Consider the following 16,217-nt stretch of genomic DNA (forward strand, 5'->3'; position numbering starts at 1 on the left):
CTAGTTTTGTCTTTTTTTTCCTGATCCCTTGTGTGGATTCCCTGTGTTCCTCCTATAAGTGAAACCATCTGATATTTTTCCTTTTCCTTCTGACTTATTTAACTGAGCATAATCCCTTCCAGTTCCATCCATGTTGCTGTGAATGGCATGAGTTTATCTTGTTTGATTTCTGAGTAATATTCCATTATGTATATATACCACGTCTTTTTGATCCATTTATCTGTTTTGGGGCATTTAAGTTGTTTCCATATTTTAGTTATTTTAAATAGTGCTGTAATGACATAGATGTACAGCTTTCCTTTTGAATTAATGTTTCAATAACTTATTTAAATGAAGTTCTCTGTTATTAATAATCTTAACAGAGTAGCCATATGAATTTCAATATCTTAATTTATTATCAGATTTTTTAAAAGTGTCCTACTCGATCATTTTTATTTTTTAGTTAAAATATAATTTCTTTTTTTTTTTAAATCACTGTTTATTTTAAGGCAGTACAGCAATGTAGCTGAGATAATTGTTCTCATGTTTCACTTTAGGAGCAGACCATGTGGGCTTGCCTAGCTGCTATGGCAGTTGCTAATCGAGATATGACTACTGCAGAAATAGCCTATGCAGCAATTGGTGAAGTAAATAATGTTTAATTATGTGTATCTGTGTGTGTGGTGTGTTTCTTAACCATAATTTGTTATATTTCTGTTACTAGCAGCTATATTTCTTCTCTTTTTTTTAGATTGATAAAGTTCGGTACATCAATTCTATAAAAGATCTTCCATCTAAAGAATCTAAAATGGCCCACATATTAATGTTTAGTGGGAACATACATGAGGCTGAAATAGTACTACTTCAGGCTGGCCTTGTTTATCAAGCAATCCAAATTAATATTGATCTCTACAACTGGGAAAGGTAATAAAAATGATTTCATCATTTCCAAAACCTGATTAGTCTTTATGTATTATATCTACCACTTAGTAACTTACATTTTTTGCTATATTTAATAGTTTTCTAATGCCACTGAAGTATTTATTCACCTCTATATTGCGAGTAGTTTACCGTTAAAAGTGTATGTCTTCTTGAATTGTGTTTGGTTAGTTGTGGTGAAGAATAAAAGAAAGTCTAGGCTGTCTGAAATTTCTGATTTAAGTAACTGCATAGATAGTCGTTCTAATATTAGCAGATTTGGAAGGGAATATACTGAGCTTACTTTTAGGCTTGTTGGATTTGGAATCTTTGTGAAGAGATATGTGATATTGGTTGATTAGTGGACCAGAAACTCATGAGAAAGATTTGGAGGTGTAGGTTTAGGAGTCATCAGCACATGGATGTTAGTTGAACCAGAGGAGTGGATGCTTTTGCCTGGGGATTGTGTGGAATGAGAAGGCATCAAATATTTATAGGATGGATGAAAGAAGAGAAATCTGCTGAAAGATTGGGGTAAAGTCAGTCAGACAGGCAGAGAGAAGAACCAAGACAGGAAGAAGGATGATTGGATTTTCAGTAAGGAGTGGCGAGTAGTAACCTCCCCCACTACAGTTTGCTTCGGGGACAGAGTGCTTTCTAAGAGTAGAGTACTCCTCTTCTCTATGACATAGGTTCCTCTACTCATTGTCTCTGGTTTGTGTCTCTCTGTGAAACTTCATTAGATTTAGTTTTTTGGTTTTTTTTTACCCTTTTGGCAAGACTCCATCAGCGGTGGTATTACAGATACTTTCGTAGTGACTGTTTATCTTTTTGTGATGTTAGCAGGTATTGATGCACCCAGATTTATTCATTTGATATTCTAATTCTGACCTTCTAGAATTCTCGAAAGAGAGAGTGTAAATATTGGATGATAACTATTAGGCTGCTTTTAAGACCTTGAATTTCTATGTGTTTAAATCCTTTAGAAAAGAACAGATTTTATTTTGTTAATATATGTTATTACATTTGAGAAGCAGATTTTTTTTTAAATTTGTGCTATATAATTTATTATTTATTTATTTGTTTGTTTGTTTGTTTATTTATTTATTTACTTATACAAGCACTGGGTACAGTCAGAAGCGCGGGAGGGTGAGAGAATTCACCTGAGCCAGAGCAGGGAGCAGAGCAGGCAGAAGGACCAAAGTACACTGCTGAGGGGAGCAGCGGGCGGCAGGAGAGGTCTGTGCGCCATGTGGAACCCTCCTCCGTTGGCCAGGGAGCAGCTGGGGATCGAACCTGCGCTGCAGAGGCTGAAGGGCAGCTTCGCAACCCATCGCTCAACCGCTGCGCCACCGGGGAGGCCCGAGAAGCAGATTTTTGCTGGTTTATGCTCTATTATTCATACTTGAATCTGAAAATTGCCTGCAGCCTAGTAAGATGCAGCCTTAAAGATATAGGTAGCAAATTGTCTACTTGACATTCACTTTGAGAATTTGTTGGTAGCTGTTCTCAAACAGAAGTTAAAAAAGGTAGAAACTAGAAAGAAACACTGCATATACGTGCACTATAATATTTATGTATTAATAAAAATAATTTCTCTACTTCTAGTTATACAAAGTGATTTTGATTCATTCCGGTTAAATAAAAAAAATCACTGTGATGTTATAACATCTTTTTATATAACTTCCTCCTATTTAAAAATCAGAGAAGAAACATGGATTTATTCCAGCTCCATAATCTAATGTCACATTTGTTTGGTTGCCAAATAACCATTTTAAAGCTAGAGACGCACTGTTCCCATAACCCTTATATAATTTAGAGTGAATTCCCTCCTAAATGCGGTAAGGAAACATTTTTTATGCAGTATGTGTTTTAAGAGAACATTTAAAATAGCACATTTCATTTGAATGGTTACCTTTACACATTGCTTTCAATCAGATTATTAATGCATATTTTATAATATTATAACTTTAATGATAATCTCAGTATCTCGTGTCTAAATGCAGAATTATACATATTCTATCTTTTCTATATACTTAAATGTATTGATATTCCATAACAAAGTATCTTTTTGAAATGTTTTAAAACCCCAAACCCAGAATTAATGCTTGTGTACTCTCCACCTAGAGCACATCCAGTTTTGCTGCACCAAGAAATCCTCCCCCTGTCATGGACACGCATAAATAAGGAATGGGAAATGGAACATCTTAGGTGCCTCAGAAGTGGTTCAACAGAGTGTCCCCACTCACAATACCTCACTTGAACCTACCCTGAGGTTCTGTATTTCAGTGCCTCTACCTTTGCTATATCCTCTTTTTCTCCAAGAGGCTTAAAGTCACAGAAGAATGAAGAAACTTTGTGAGGCATTTGTGATAGGCAGCAAATACTGATCCTTGGATTTAGAGATATGATTGTGTGTCTTTGTGTGTGTGTGTGTGTGTGTGTGTGTGTAGGAAAAGAGAGAGATTATCATGCCTTGTGCAAATAATTATAGTTTTACCTCTCCTTTTCGAATTTGAATTCCTTTTATATTTCTTGCCTAATTGCTGTAGTTAGGACTTCCAGTATTATGTTGATTAGTATGATGGTCATGGACACTTTTTCTTGGACCTAATCTTAGAGGAAAAGTTTACTGTTTCTCACCTTTTACTGTGATGTTAGCTGTGGGCTTGGTATCTGTATGGCCTTTATTATGTTGAGATGTATTCCTCCTATCTCCATTTTATTGAAAAATTTTGTCACAGATGAATGCAGAATCTTATCAAATGCTTTCTTTGCATCTAGTGATATAATCATATGATTTTTTTCTTTCCTTTGATTGTTGTGGTGAATTACATTGCTTGATTTGTTGATTTGAACCATCCTTGCATCCCTGGAATAAATCCCATAAATGATGAATTATGATCCTTTAACATATGAAATTCAGTTTTTTAAGATCTTGTTGAGGATGTTTGTATCTGTGTTCATCATGGATACTGGTTTTCTTTGTTTGACTGCCTTACCTGCTTTGGTATCAGAGTAAATATGTTTGGAAGCATTCTCTCATCTTCAATTTTTCGCAAGAATTTGAGAAGGCTAGTTCATCTTTGAAGGTTTGGTAGAACTCATTGGGCTTTCATATTTGAGAGACTTTTGATTTCTGTTTCAATTTCCTTGCTTGTAAATGGTCAGTTCAGGTTTTTGTTTCTTCCTGATTCTGTCTCGATAGGTTGTATACTTCTAAGACTTTTTCCTTTCCCCTAGATTATTTAAATTACGGGCGTAAAGATGTTCATAGTACTCTCTTATGATCCTCTGTATTTCTGAGGTGTCTGTTGTAACTTCTCTTTTGTTTCTGATTTTTTATATTAGTTTCTCCCTTTTTTATATTATTATAATAGAGTTTTCTCCCTTTTTTTCCTTAGTGAGTCTAGCTAGAGGCTTGTCTATTTTCTTAATTTTTTCAAAGAACTAGCTTTTGGTTTCACTGATTTTTGGACCGTCTTTTTGATTTCTAGTTCCTTTATTTCTGCTCTAATGTTTCTTACTTCCTTCCTTTTGTTGGGTTTGGTTGTGTTCATTCTTCATTTTCTAGTTCCTGAAGATATAAGGTTAGATTATTTATTTGAGGTCTTTCTTATTTCTGAACAACTGTTTACTTTCCTCTTGGTACTGCTTTTGCTCTGTTCTGTAGATTCTGATAGTGTGTGTCTTCATTTTCTTGGTATCCACCTTTTTAAAAATTTTGCCTTTGATTTCCTTGTTAATCCAATAATCATTTAGTAGTATGTTGTTCAGTTTCCACATATTGAAACATTTTTATCACTTTCTTTTAGTGGTTGATTTCTAGTTTGATACCATTGTGGTCAGAGAAGATATTTAATGTAATTTCAGTCTTCGTGAATTTACTGACCCTTGTTTTTTTGACCCAATGTGTGGTTTATCCTCAAGAATATTCCATGTGTACTTGAGAAGAATGTGTACTCAGCTTTTGGAGGGTGCAGTGCCCTATAATTATCTACTAGACCCATGTGGTTTAACTCTTCATAAGGCTATTGTTTTCTTGTTAATTTTCTATCTGATCATCTCTCCATTGATGTAGGTAGAGTGTTGAAGTCCTCTACTACTATTGTATTGTTTTCAGTGTCTCTTTAGATTGTGAATAATTGCTTTATATAGTTTGATATTCCTTTATTGGTTTATGTATATCAATTAGAGTCATGTCTTCTTGATGATTGATCCCTCAATTACTATTTAAAGTCCACCCCTTTCTTTTGTTACCTTTTTTAGCTGGAAGTCCATTTTATCAGATTTAAGTATGGTTCTCCTTGCCTTTTTAAGGATCCATTTGCTTATGATAGTCTTCCAACCATTTATTTTGAACCTTTGTCTTGGAGCCTCCAGAATCTATGTATAAATCTATGTATAGGGTCTCCCTGGTGGCGCAGCGGTTGAGCGCTGGGTTGCTAAGCTGCTCACAGCCTCTGCAGCGCCAGTTCGATCCCCGGCTGCTCCCAGGCCACCGGAGGAGGGTTCCACATGGCGCGCAGACCTCTCCTGCCGCCCGTTGCTCCCCTCAGCAGTGTACTTAGGTCCTTCTGCCTGTTCTGCTCCCTGCTCTGCCTCTGGTGAATTCTCTCATCCTCCCACGCTTCTGACTGTACCCAGTGCTTGTATAAATAAATAAATAAATCTTAAAAATAAATAAATAAATAAATAAATCTATGTATAGTCTTGAAACAGAGCATTAATCTTTCAATTTCCCTCCAAATTATTAATATATAGATTTTGTATCTTCAGTGTTGAGGCACTGACTTCGGCATCATTCATTTAGTTCTCATCTGCTATTTATGAAATACGAAATATAACTTAGTTATATAAATAGATAGCTATTAATTAGGTTTTAAAGTTTAATGGCTATTAGCTTTTTCTATGACTCAAAATGGAAAAAGCATTTTGTCAGACCTTTATTATTATTGTCACAATATTTTTTCCCCAAGAAAAATCCATTGCTTTCATTTTTTAATTTTTTATGCCTTCCTTAAAGCCCTTTATTCTATTGGTTTGTCACACTCTCCTCTTTTTATTATTTATTTTTTTCTTAGATTGTTGCAGTCCCCATTAGTTCTCCTGCCACCATATCACCCGTGAACCATCACCATATTCTCTTGTGTTCGTCCCTTCCCTGTTTTGACTCTCCTCTTCTTCCTCCATTTCTTAAGCCTCAGATCTATGGTCAGCTTGCTAGTTTTAACTTTTTCTTGACCTTTTGTTTGGTTTCTCTGTATTCCATATGTAAGTGAGACCACCCGATATTTATCTTTTTCCTTCTGACTTATTTCAGCTATCATAATCCCATCCCACCCCATCCATGTTGCAGCAAATGACATGAATTTCCTTTTTGATCATTGAGTAGTATTCCATTGTGTAAATATACCACATCTTTTTGATTCATTTATCTATTTTTGGGACATTGGGTTTTTTTCCATATCTTGGCTATTGTAAATAATGCTGCAATAAACATAGGCGTGCAGGTTTCTTTTCCAACTTGTGTTTTTGTGTCCTTTGGGTAGATTTCTAAGAGTGGATTGCTGAATTATATGGTAGATCCATTGTTAGTGTTCTGAGGCCTATCCACACAGCTTTCCATGGTGGCTGGACAAATTTACATTCCCACCAGCAGTGTAAGAGGGTTCCTTTATCTCCACATTATCTCCAGCATTTGTTGTTTCCATTTTTTTTTCATGTGGGCCATTATTACTGGAGTGAAGTATTTTAACAGTATTTTTAACTTATACTAACAACTCAAGGATCTAAGTATTTAGTTAAATATTGAGCAGAATAAATTCACTGTAGACTTAACAAAAATCATCAAGATGGTAGACTCACTTATATTGTTTATTCATTTGAATTTTATTTGTGGCTTTAGTGAATTTTTAAATAAACATTTACCATACATTCTATAGTACTCACAAAAAAGAAATGAAACCCAGATCTCTGTTCAATAGAATACAAGTTAGTTAAACAGACTAATAAATAGTAATTGTGATTCGCTGTTAGCAGGGCTTTAATAATAATGTATAAAATGTTTTAGAGCACAAGTAAGGTGTATGATAATTAGCTGGTCAGGAAAAAGTTATCATGTTTGATATGGACCTGGAAAAATAAATAGGAATTTGCAAATTAGATAAGATAGGGAGTGATGCTCTATAGTGAGTGAACAATATAAGGCCATTGGTCCCACTCTTTCACCCCAAATTTTACTGTTCATGGAGGCTAACACAAATAATGCTTATAATCTATTTTATTTCTCATTATAGAGCACTTGAATTGGCTGTAAAATACAAAACACATGTTGATACAGTTCTTGCTTACCGTCAAAAGTTTTTGGAGACATTTGGTAAACAAGAAACTAATAAACGATATTTACAGTATGCAGAAGGTGTAAGTATTATACAGTATTTTATAATAATGTATGTTTTATAAATATAATCATCTTTTGAATTACAATTTGAATGATTCATATCATAATCTCTGAAACATTACTTTTGCATTATTTTGACTACATAATTGTATTGCTAATTTTTTTTCTGGAATCTTACAGCATATTTTTATTACATTAAGTTTGTTTTAATAATTCTCAATTTGTATTAAGGTTGGTTGCTAATTAATATTTTTAAATAAACCATATCAATGCCTGAGATAAATGCTTCTAATAACTGAATTTTGTCTTTTACCAGTGCCTCTTCTGTTTCAGGGGAAATACATAACCACAGAAGGTACTGACCAGAAAATACGTATTTTGTCACTTTGCAGAAATCTAGGAAGCTATGTTCTACCTCGTGAGATGCCCAGCCTAGTATACTTCATTGCCTAGAACTAAAGTAGACTAAACTGTTGCCTATCATTCCTACCAGAATCTCAGGTTTTATGATTCCAATTAAAAGGAAATCATTCCAGAACATACCAGCCTACAAGGAGATCCAGAATAAGGGAGGTTGGGAAATTTGCCACAGTGCCTAGAGCAGAACTGATTGTGGCCACCTGCCTAGGTCCTTCCAATTCAGAGTCCAGAAATGGAGTTCATCTCTAGCCATGCAAATCTAAGAGACTTGAAATCCTAAGACAGGTTCAGTCTGCTTCCAGCTATGTGAACCAGTTGATTTCCTGGCTTTTTATTCATTCATTTATTTAAAAGGAGTGCTAGGTGATGAATCAGTTATGGCTTCTCTTCATGGAGTTTATAGACTTTGTGTGAGTGTTTTCCATGGAGTTGATTAAATGGCATGTTTTGATCCATCTTAGGGGGCAGAGGAACCTTGGAAAGAAGTAGTATGGTAGGGAGGAAGCACCTGCCATTCACCAAATTTAGAATACTGAATTTCATGATCTGGTTTTTTTTTTTTTTTGTAAGCTTAGAAAAGTTTTTTAGGGTAGTGAAACCTATTGGACCATTCTTAGTGTTCTGCAATGCAACTTTTAACACCTGAATCTGGAATAGATACAAGTTGTTGGTTTCTTGGTAGAAATAGGCATATTTTATAGAAACTCAAGAAACTTTTTTGTTTTGAAATTTGTTTAGTCACTAAAATGAGTCCTCTGACAGTTTGGGCTCTGAGGGCTTTCTCTACAACCAGAATATATCAGGGCTCCTGGAGCCTCTGGGGGTCCCACTGTAATGCATGGAATATGTGCAGCCACACACTGCAGTGCCAGGGAGTTCCAAGAGTCACCTGCTCATTTGGTTATTTTTGTCACATACTTTTGTTTCATAAACGTGATGTTAAAATTGAGTACCCACTTTAATTTTACTTCATTGTACAATTTTTAAGCAGATTATTACCACTCTGCTTCCTCTTTATTATCATTACCATCATCAGTAGTTTTTCCAGTATTTTTACATTTTGTGATTTTGATGACATAGCAAATATATTTTTATACTCATGGAAATTTTATTTTTGATAGCAAAAACTTAATCTTATCTCGCTCTTACAAATTTATTCAACCGACAGCAAATATAATACTTCCAATCACATGAGTAGCAGAAATGTTCAAAGTGGGATAACCAGAATGACATGGCTTTTTTAAGGTATTTTCATTTGAATCTGAAAGTATATAGGTTACTTTAACTCCCTATGGCACCATGTTCTAGTTTCCTACTTTCCTTCTTTAAAAATATAATTTGGAAATTAACTAGAAATCATAAAGCAGTATCTTAAGAAGAAAATTACCTTTGACTTAAAAATTCCCCGCCATTTATCTTAGGCAAAATAATGATTATGTAAACCCTTTATTTCAGAACTAAAAATTGAATAGAAAAAGATAATTAAGAAACATTCATTTTATATATTTGGTGAAGTTAGGGGGCTCACAATACATAATGTGAAAGATTATAGGAGTGAAAAGCTTGATATACATTCCATGTATGAGCCCTGAAATATTACTTGGGCATTTCTAATTTAAAGTACGGAAACTTGGAACTCAAAAAGGATATGTTACCTTCTTGGAACCCCATGAGTCATTATACTTGGTCTACAATGTTGTTCAATGAGTATTTGTAAAATACTTTCTAAGTCTGGTAAATAAAATCAACTTGAGGAATATGTTCCATGTACTGAATAAATACTCTGTTCAATAAGTGAAGTAGAAGAACCAGGAACCATTTAAAACATTATGCTAGGAGAAGGAGAAACAGTGGCAAACCAACAAACACCTCATGAGCAGAATTTCAGAAAGCAGAGAATTTTGATGCTGATAGAGAAGTCAGTACTGTGGTTCAGACAAACCACTTCAGGCAAAGCTACGTAACCGGAGCTGCCTTGCTGGTTTTATGGCCTTATAATCTTGTGAGGTCCTGAGTTACAAAGCTCAGGAGGAAAAAATGTGAGAGATTGTTAACCGATAGTGCATTTGCTGGGTATTTAGTTACCTTTCATTCATGGCATATTTATAAAGCACCTCCTGCAGACAGAGTACTCTCCTTGGTACTGGGATATAATCATAAACTTGGCAGACACTGACGCTGAGCTCATGAAGTGTCTATTCAAATAGAGGCAATAGTTAGTATATAGCTAATTGTTCATTTCAATTATAACTGCTTTGAAGGTGGTGTACATGATGCTGTAAGACTTGAAAATGATATTTCAGCTGAACTGTAAAGGAAGAGTAGCAGAAGTTGACTGGGGTTTGGGCAAGAAATGACGTGTTCTAAGCAAAGGGAAGGCTCTGAGTAGAAAAGAATAAAGAGCAAAGGGAGATTGACTTGAGGGTTTCATAAGGCAAATTAAAGATAATGGACTTTATCTAAAGATTAATGTGAAACTATTGAAAGGAGGTAGCAGGATCACTTTTCCCTTTTAAAGTCCCAATTAAAAGTAAATGGAAATTTAGAATTGTCTACAAAATGTCAGATTTAGTCAGTCAATCAAAGAATATAAGAACAAATGTGTGGGTGGTGAAACAAGGGAAAGGAATAGGGTGACTCCTCCAGGTCCTAGGTCCTGGGTGTTTGGATTGTTGGTTGGAACCAGATATTAAAGATCTTAACATCATACTGATAGACTTTATAATGAAGGCAATGAGAAGACTTAGAAGTTTGTAATGAGTAGAATGACTTGAAAGATAACTTCTGATGTGGAAGATGAATTAGAGATAAGGGTAGTGACTAGGAGCCCAGTTAGGTGGTTACTATAATTGTCCCACAGGAGATGAAAAGAGTAAGATTAATGAAAGAAAAAAAAAAAAAACACCCTAACAGTAATATCAAGAGAATATTGTGGCTGAGAGTGGGAGGTGGTGAAGTAAGGCAAGGTATTTGAGAATGAGTTCAGTAACTCTAGCCTGGGGACCAATAGATGGGATGCCATTAATCCTGATAAGAACATGAGAATATACATGCTTTAAACTTTTAAAGTTTGAATACATGAAATACATAATTATTTAAGCTTGAATTCCCTGTGGGGTATCCAGGTGGACATATAGTAGGCAATTGGAAACATAAATGTGGTCATTGAAGGATATTGACAAAGGAAGATTTGGAGCTGGAGACATACATGGTCATGACCATCTAGGCATAGTTGAAGCGATGTGAGTTGATTTATCTTAGTGAAAGTATGGAAAAGCTGTGGTTGAAACTCTGGTGATACTCATAGCTAAGAGAAAAAGTCTTGCCTAGGGAAGGGAAATTGAAAAAAGTAAAAGCAAAAAAAAAAAAAGACTGAGAAGGACATTTAGAAAGGAGAGCAGAAACCCAAGGGGATAGTATTGTGTAGTCTGATAGGAGAGATTTTTCAAAGAGCAGTGTGCAATAAGGCCCAGGGAATGCTCCTACTTGAGGATTTTTTTTCTTCCCGCTGTCAGTGTGCTCTTGCCCAGATAGCTCCATGGATTCACTCACTCATCCTCTTCACTTCTTCAAACCAGCTTCTCAGGGAGCCTTCTCTGATTACTATATTTGACATACAGCACCCACCTGTACAGCTCCACCCCTGGCATTTATTGCTTCCCGTCATTATTTTTAAAACCCTCACCACTTCTGATATACTGCAGATATATATATATATATATATATATATATATATATAATATATATGTTTTGTCCACTGTCATCTGTCCTTGTTTATACTGCCATGAAAATTGATTTTTTACTTTTTATTCACTGATGAATCCTTATGCTTAAAAGAATCATTGGTATATGTATACAATAAGCGCTATTTGTTGAATGAGTAACTGAATCATAAGAGAAGGTATGTAGCCTGAGGAAAGAAAACACTTGATGGTGGTCTTAGTGAGCAGTATGTTGGGAACACAGTCATACAGTCATGGTCTGGGGACCGAATGAGGCTCAGGAATGGGAAGAATAATGAGGGTGGTAGCTTGCAGGGAGAAAGAACAGAGAAGGATGATAAGCAACCAGTGAAGAAAAGGAAATTGAGTTTGTCAGTGATAATTGAAGCAAGTATCCTAGAGTTGTTGAAGAAGATGGGACCAGGGATTTTACGTGAAGAGGTTGGCCTGAGACAGAAAGGAAAGAGGTGAGATGAATGCAGATATATGTCAGTTTGTGAGTGCAAGGAAGGAAATTAAGTAAATCCATCCCTGGTGCCACTCTATTCCCTGTAGAGTGGGAAGCTGATTTTCAGCTGAAGGTGAAGAGAGGATAGGGTAGAGGATGGAACGTCATTTTGAAATAGCTTCTGTGTGACTAAGAACTGACTAGGGACTAGAATAGAAAATGCCCAATAATATTAACACCCCTTGTAATAGAAAAGGATGTATTTCCGTGTGGAAGTCATTTGACAGCTGTCATGAATACATTCTTGCCTAAAACCCACCGTTAAAAATCTTCTCTACCAAGGACTAAATTATCAGAGCACTGTTCTAAAACTGGATGCATGCCAAAGCGAAAGTGAACGTGTATTTTCAGTGGGACAGCTATGAACTGACACCCTCATTTGTACTATAACAAGTAACTAATATAGATGTCATTCATTTACTTGATGGACTTCTGGTGCCACAAAGAAACAGTTGTTCCGTGTGCTGTCAATATATGGTTTTATTGTGATTGATTTGAGAAACATGTATAAGTCAATTTCAGACTGGAAGAAGGCCAAGGCATCCATCAATTTTGTCTTTCTCTTTGCAAATGTTTTTTAGACCTAGAACCAAGTATTTTGCCATTTAAAACAATCAAGTTCTGGCCTGATTGAAAAATGAGTTTTTTAAATAATCTAACATTTGCTGTGCCTTTCAATGAGCACCTTAACAGAGAGGTTCATTTTCTATGAGTAAGGATACTTTAAAGTCATCTTTAAAAAAAAATACATATTAGCAAATACATGAAATTATCTTAAAAACCTTTTTGAAAAAGCAACCAAAAATACCCACAAATTACTTCATAGATACTTAGATAAATGATATTGGACTGGAAAAGAATGAAATATTTAATTCCATCAACTTCCAGCACAAAATAAGAGTCTTAAAGTCCTGATAAGATTAAATCCATCTTTCAGTTAAGATAAATCTGCTCAGGGCTCCCCTGGTGGCACAGGCGCTTGAGCACAGCACCGTGAAGCTGCCCACAGCCTCTGCAGCGCTGGTTCTATCCCTGCTGGCTGGCGAGGGTCCCACATGGCATGACCACTCCTGTCTCACCTGCTGCTCCCCTCCGCAGTGTATTTTGTCAGTCTGCCTATTCTGTTCCCCGCTCTGTCTCTGGTGAATCCTCTCACCCTCGACACCTCTGGCCTGTACCCCAGTTCATGTATAAATAAATAAATCTTTTTTTAAAAAAAAGAGATAAATCTGCTCAAGCCGAAGCAGTAGTTCAGTGTGGTTCAATACCACTTACTCCCCTTAACTTCCCTGCTGAGGTGGGGAGGGGTGAAAGTCTAGCCATTTCTGGCTCAATCTCAGAGTTTTAGGTTTGGGTAAATCAGAGGTAGTTTAATATGGGGCCAAATTTTTCCCATGTCTTGCCTCATAGAAAGCACATGTTCCTAATTAGTGATCTCCAGACTCTTTTTTTTTTTAAGGATTTATTTATTTATTTATTTATTTATTTATTTATACAAGCACTGGGTACAGTCAGAAGCGCGGGAGGGTGAGAGAATTCACCAGAGCCAGAGGGGAGAGCAGAGCAGGCAGACTGATGAAATACACTGCTGAGGGGAGCAGCGGGCAAGACAGGAGAGATCTGTCGCGCCATGTGGGACCCTCGCCCACCGGCCAGGGATTGAACCAGCACTGCAGAGGCTGCAGGCAGCTTCACAACCCAGCACTCAACTGCTGCGCCACCGGAGAGGCCTGATCTCCAAACTTTTTAAAGAAAGTGTAATGCTTTTTCTTAGAGAAATTGTTCATAGAACTCAGGGGCAGAGTCCATTCCTAACCCCAGGTTCAGTGACCTTAGAGAAGGTTCAGCTGGACTTGGAGAGGGCCACTGCATCAAGGACCAAGAGGAAGCAGACAGAGAAAATTGTTGACTTTCTTCAGGGATGCTTTTCATGTGTGTCCCACTTTCCTTTCCCCTACTTCCTCTAATATGTTTCCATTGTGGTTTTCACCACCATGTCTTTAGATTCCTCTAAGAGCTGTTGCAAATGAACCACTTTTGTAGAATATGCTCAGGGGAGGCTACTTCTGTCCCATCATCGTTCCTCCCAACTGGACTTGTAATGAAACCTCAGTGTGTGAGCAGTTAAGAGCTGACCCTTTGAAATGTGCCTGATGGCCAGAGTCTGGTCCACTTTCCCTCTTGCTTGGAGAACAGTCTCCTTCTCCCCTTCCCTGTCCCAGCATCTCTGCAGAATCCTGAAACCCCCAGGGTTTAGAAATGACTACTATTAAAAAAAAAAAGAAATGCCTACTATCAATAGCTATAGTTAAATTTTGGTCTTTGCTTTTTATTGTGGCAATTTTCTCTGTTTGGCCTTATTTTAAAAGCAATTTCATTTGGGGGAAACATTTTCTTCTTATCTTTTTTCTCCATACTCTCTTTTTCTCTAATTTTTGAAGCTATTCTTTCTATTTTTGTTTACTTTTGATTAAACAAAAAAGTCTTATGCTATATGAGATGTCTCTTCTTCTATTGCAGCTGCAAATAGACTGGGAGAAAATCAAAGCCAAAATTGAGATGGAAATTACTAAAGAACGAGAGCGATCATCAAGTAGTCAATCCAGCAAGAATACTGGTCTGAAGTACTAAATGTCATACTCACATTTAGGAAGCCTTATCTTTTGAAGCTAATTCTCATAAACATGTTTTTGTTTCTAAGGAAAAAGGCAGAATCTTTAAATATAGGTACTTGCCATGTATTTAATACATTCAGAAGATTGAGCACAAAATAATTGATGTAATTTCATCTTTTGCATTTTTCTAGTCCATTAGTTTAAGTCTTCCCATATAGTTCTGATACTTCCCCATAGTTTTGCTTATATTACAGCTTTGTGTATATTATTTTACCTCTGAATATTTAGCAAAAATATTAATGCTGATAATAAAACATTGGACTCATCAAAATATAAGCTATCATTAATACCTATTTGATCTCTAAATCAAAAATAACCTGAAAGGTTTATTTAAACAATAAAGCTACATGAGAATGGGTTTATGAAAATGTGTATATCAATGCATATACCTGTACACCAATGTTTATAATAATAATCATTATTCCCATTAACAAAAAAAGGTGGACAGGGGCCTCCCTGGTGGCACAAGGGGTTAAAATACAGTGCTATGAAGCTCTCTGCAGCCACTGTAGCACAAGTTTGATCCCTGGCCAGGGAAGTGACCCACGTGGCGCAGCAGACTTCTCCTGCCTCTCCCGCTGCTCCCCTCAGCAGTGTATTTCAGTAGATCTGCCTGTTCTGTTCCCCACTCTGTCTCTAGGGAATCCTCTCACCCCCTGCATCTCTGGCCTGCATCCCAGCTCTTGCATGCATAAATATATCTTTAAAAAAAAAATGTGGACAAGAATCTTCATCAACAGGTGGGTAGATAAACAAAATGTGGGACATACATGCAGTAGAATATTATGTCTTAAAAAGGAATGTAATGCTATTAGCATGGATGAACCTTGAATATGCTGAGTGAAATAATACGGATACAGTAGTTTGATATTGTATGATCCCACTTATATGAGAGCTCTAGAGTCTGCAAATTCATTGAGTCAGAAAGAGAACAGTGGTTACGAAGGGCTGCAGGGAGGTGAAAATGGGGATAGAAATTTCTGTTTGGGTTGAACAAGTTCTGGAATTTGTGATAGTTGTACAACATTGTGAATGTATTTAATGCCACTGAATTGTACAGTTAAAATGGTGACTCTTCTAATGTATATTTTGCCATAATTTTTAAAAAGTATCTAGAATGGCCAAGAAATACTTTTCTCATTCCTCTTCTTACTTGGGAATGCCTGACTTCTCAAGGTAGTAGGTACTGGAGTCTGAATTTGTGAATATCTCCTTAAATGATCAACCTGATGACTAGCCTTAACTCAGTATATCTCAAAATTATTACCACAGAGTCTATTAACACTAACACAAATACTCCTTAAAAAGTTGTCCATGAGTCCATTTTTTAGAAATGGCAAATTAAAGTGGATGGCTACATACTTATGCATGGGAAAAGGCCTACCCTCTAAACCCCATGTTCACTAGCATATCTAGGTTTCTTTTATAAAAATGTCCCATTCTTTTCAACAGGAATGTTGGAATATTCTGTTTGTTGCAGGCCACCAGGATATGTTCAGTTTGTGAAATATGATTGAGCAATTACTTGTAAGTTGTATTTATAAGTCCATTTGTATATGTTTTCTATATTATATTTCAATAAAAAGTTTTAA

General features: G+C 36.2%; 1 protein-coding gene across 3 annotated transcripts in view; it reads left to right on the forward strand.

Moving 5' to 3' along the window:
- IFT80 (intraflagellar transport 80) overlaps positions 1 to 16,217 on the forward strand; it is a 102,080-nt gene extending 85,863 nt beyond the window's left edge. For 2 of the 3 annotated variants that reach the window (XM_054700968.1, XM_037526207.2), the window contains 4 exons: positions 537 to 626; positions 731 to 903; positions 7,197 to 7,320; positions 14,471 to 16,217. In XM_054700968.1, coding sequence (XP_054556943.1) covers positions 537 to 626; positions 731 to 903; positions 7,197 to 7,320; positions 14,471 to 14,581 — 498 coding nt within the window. In that variant the 3' untranslated portion in view covers positions 14,582 to 16,217. Of the gene's footprint in view, positions 1 to 536; positions 627 to 730; positions 904 to 7,196; positions 7,321 to 7,616; positions 7,656 to 14,470 lie in introns of all 3 variants that reach the window. The other variant, XM_054700969.1, reaches the window with a different exon arrangement.

This window comes from Talpa occidentalis, unplaced genomic scaffold, assembly GCF_014898055.3.
Source record: "Talpa occidentalis isolate TD23 unplaced genomic scaffold, MPIMG_talOcc4v2.1 talOcc4.4, whole genome shotgun sequence".
Classification (NCBI taxonomy): Eukaryota; Metazoa; Chordata; class Mammalia; order Eulipotyphla; family Talpidae; genus Talpa; species Talpa occidentalis.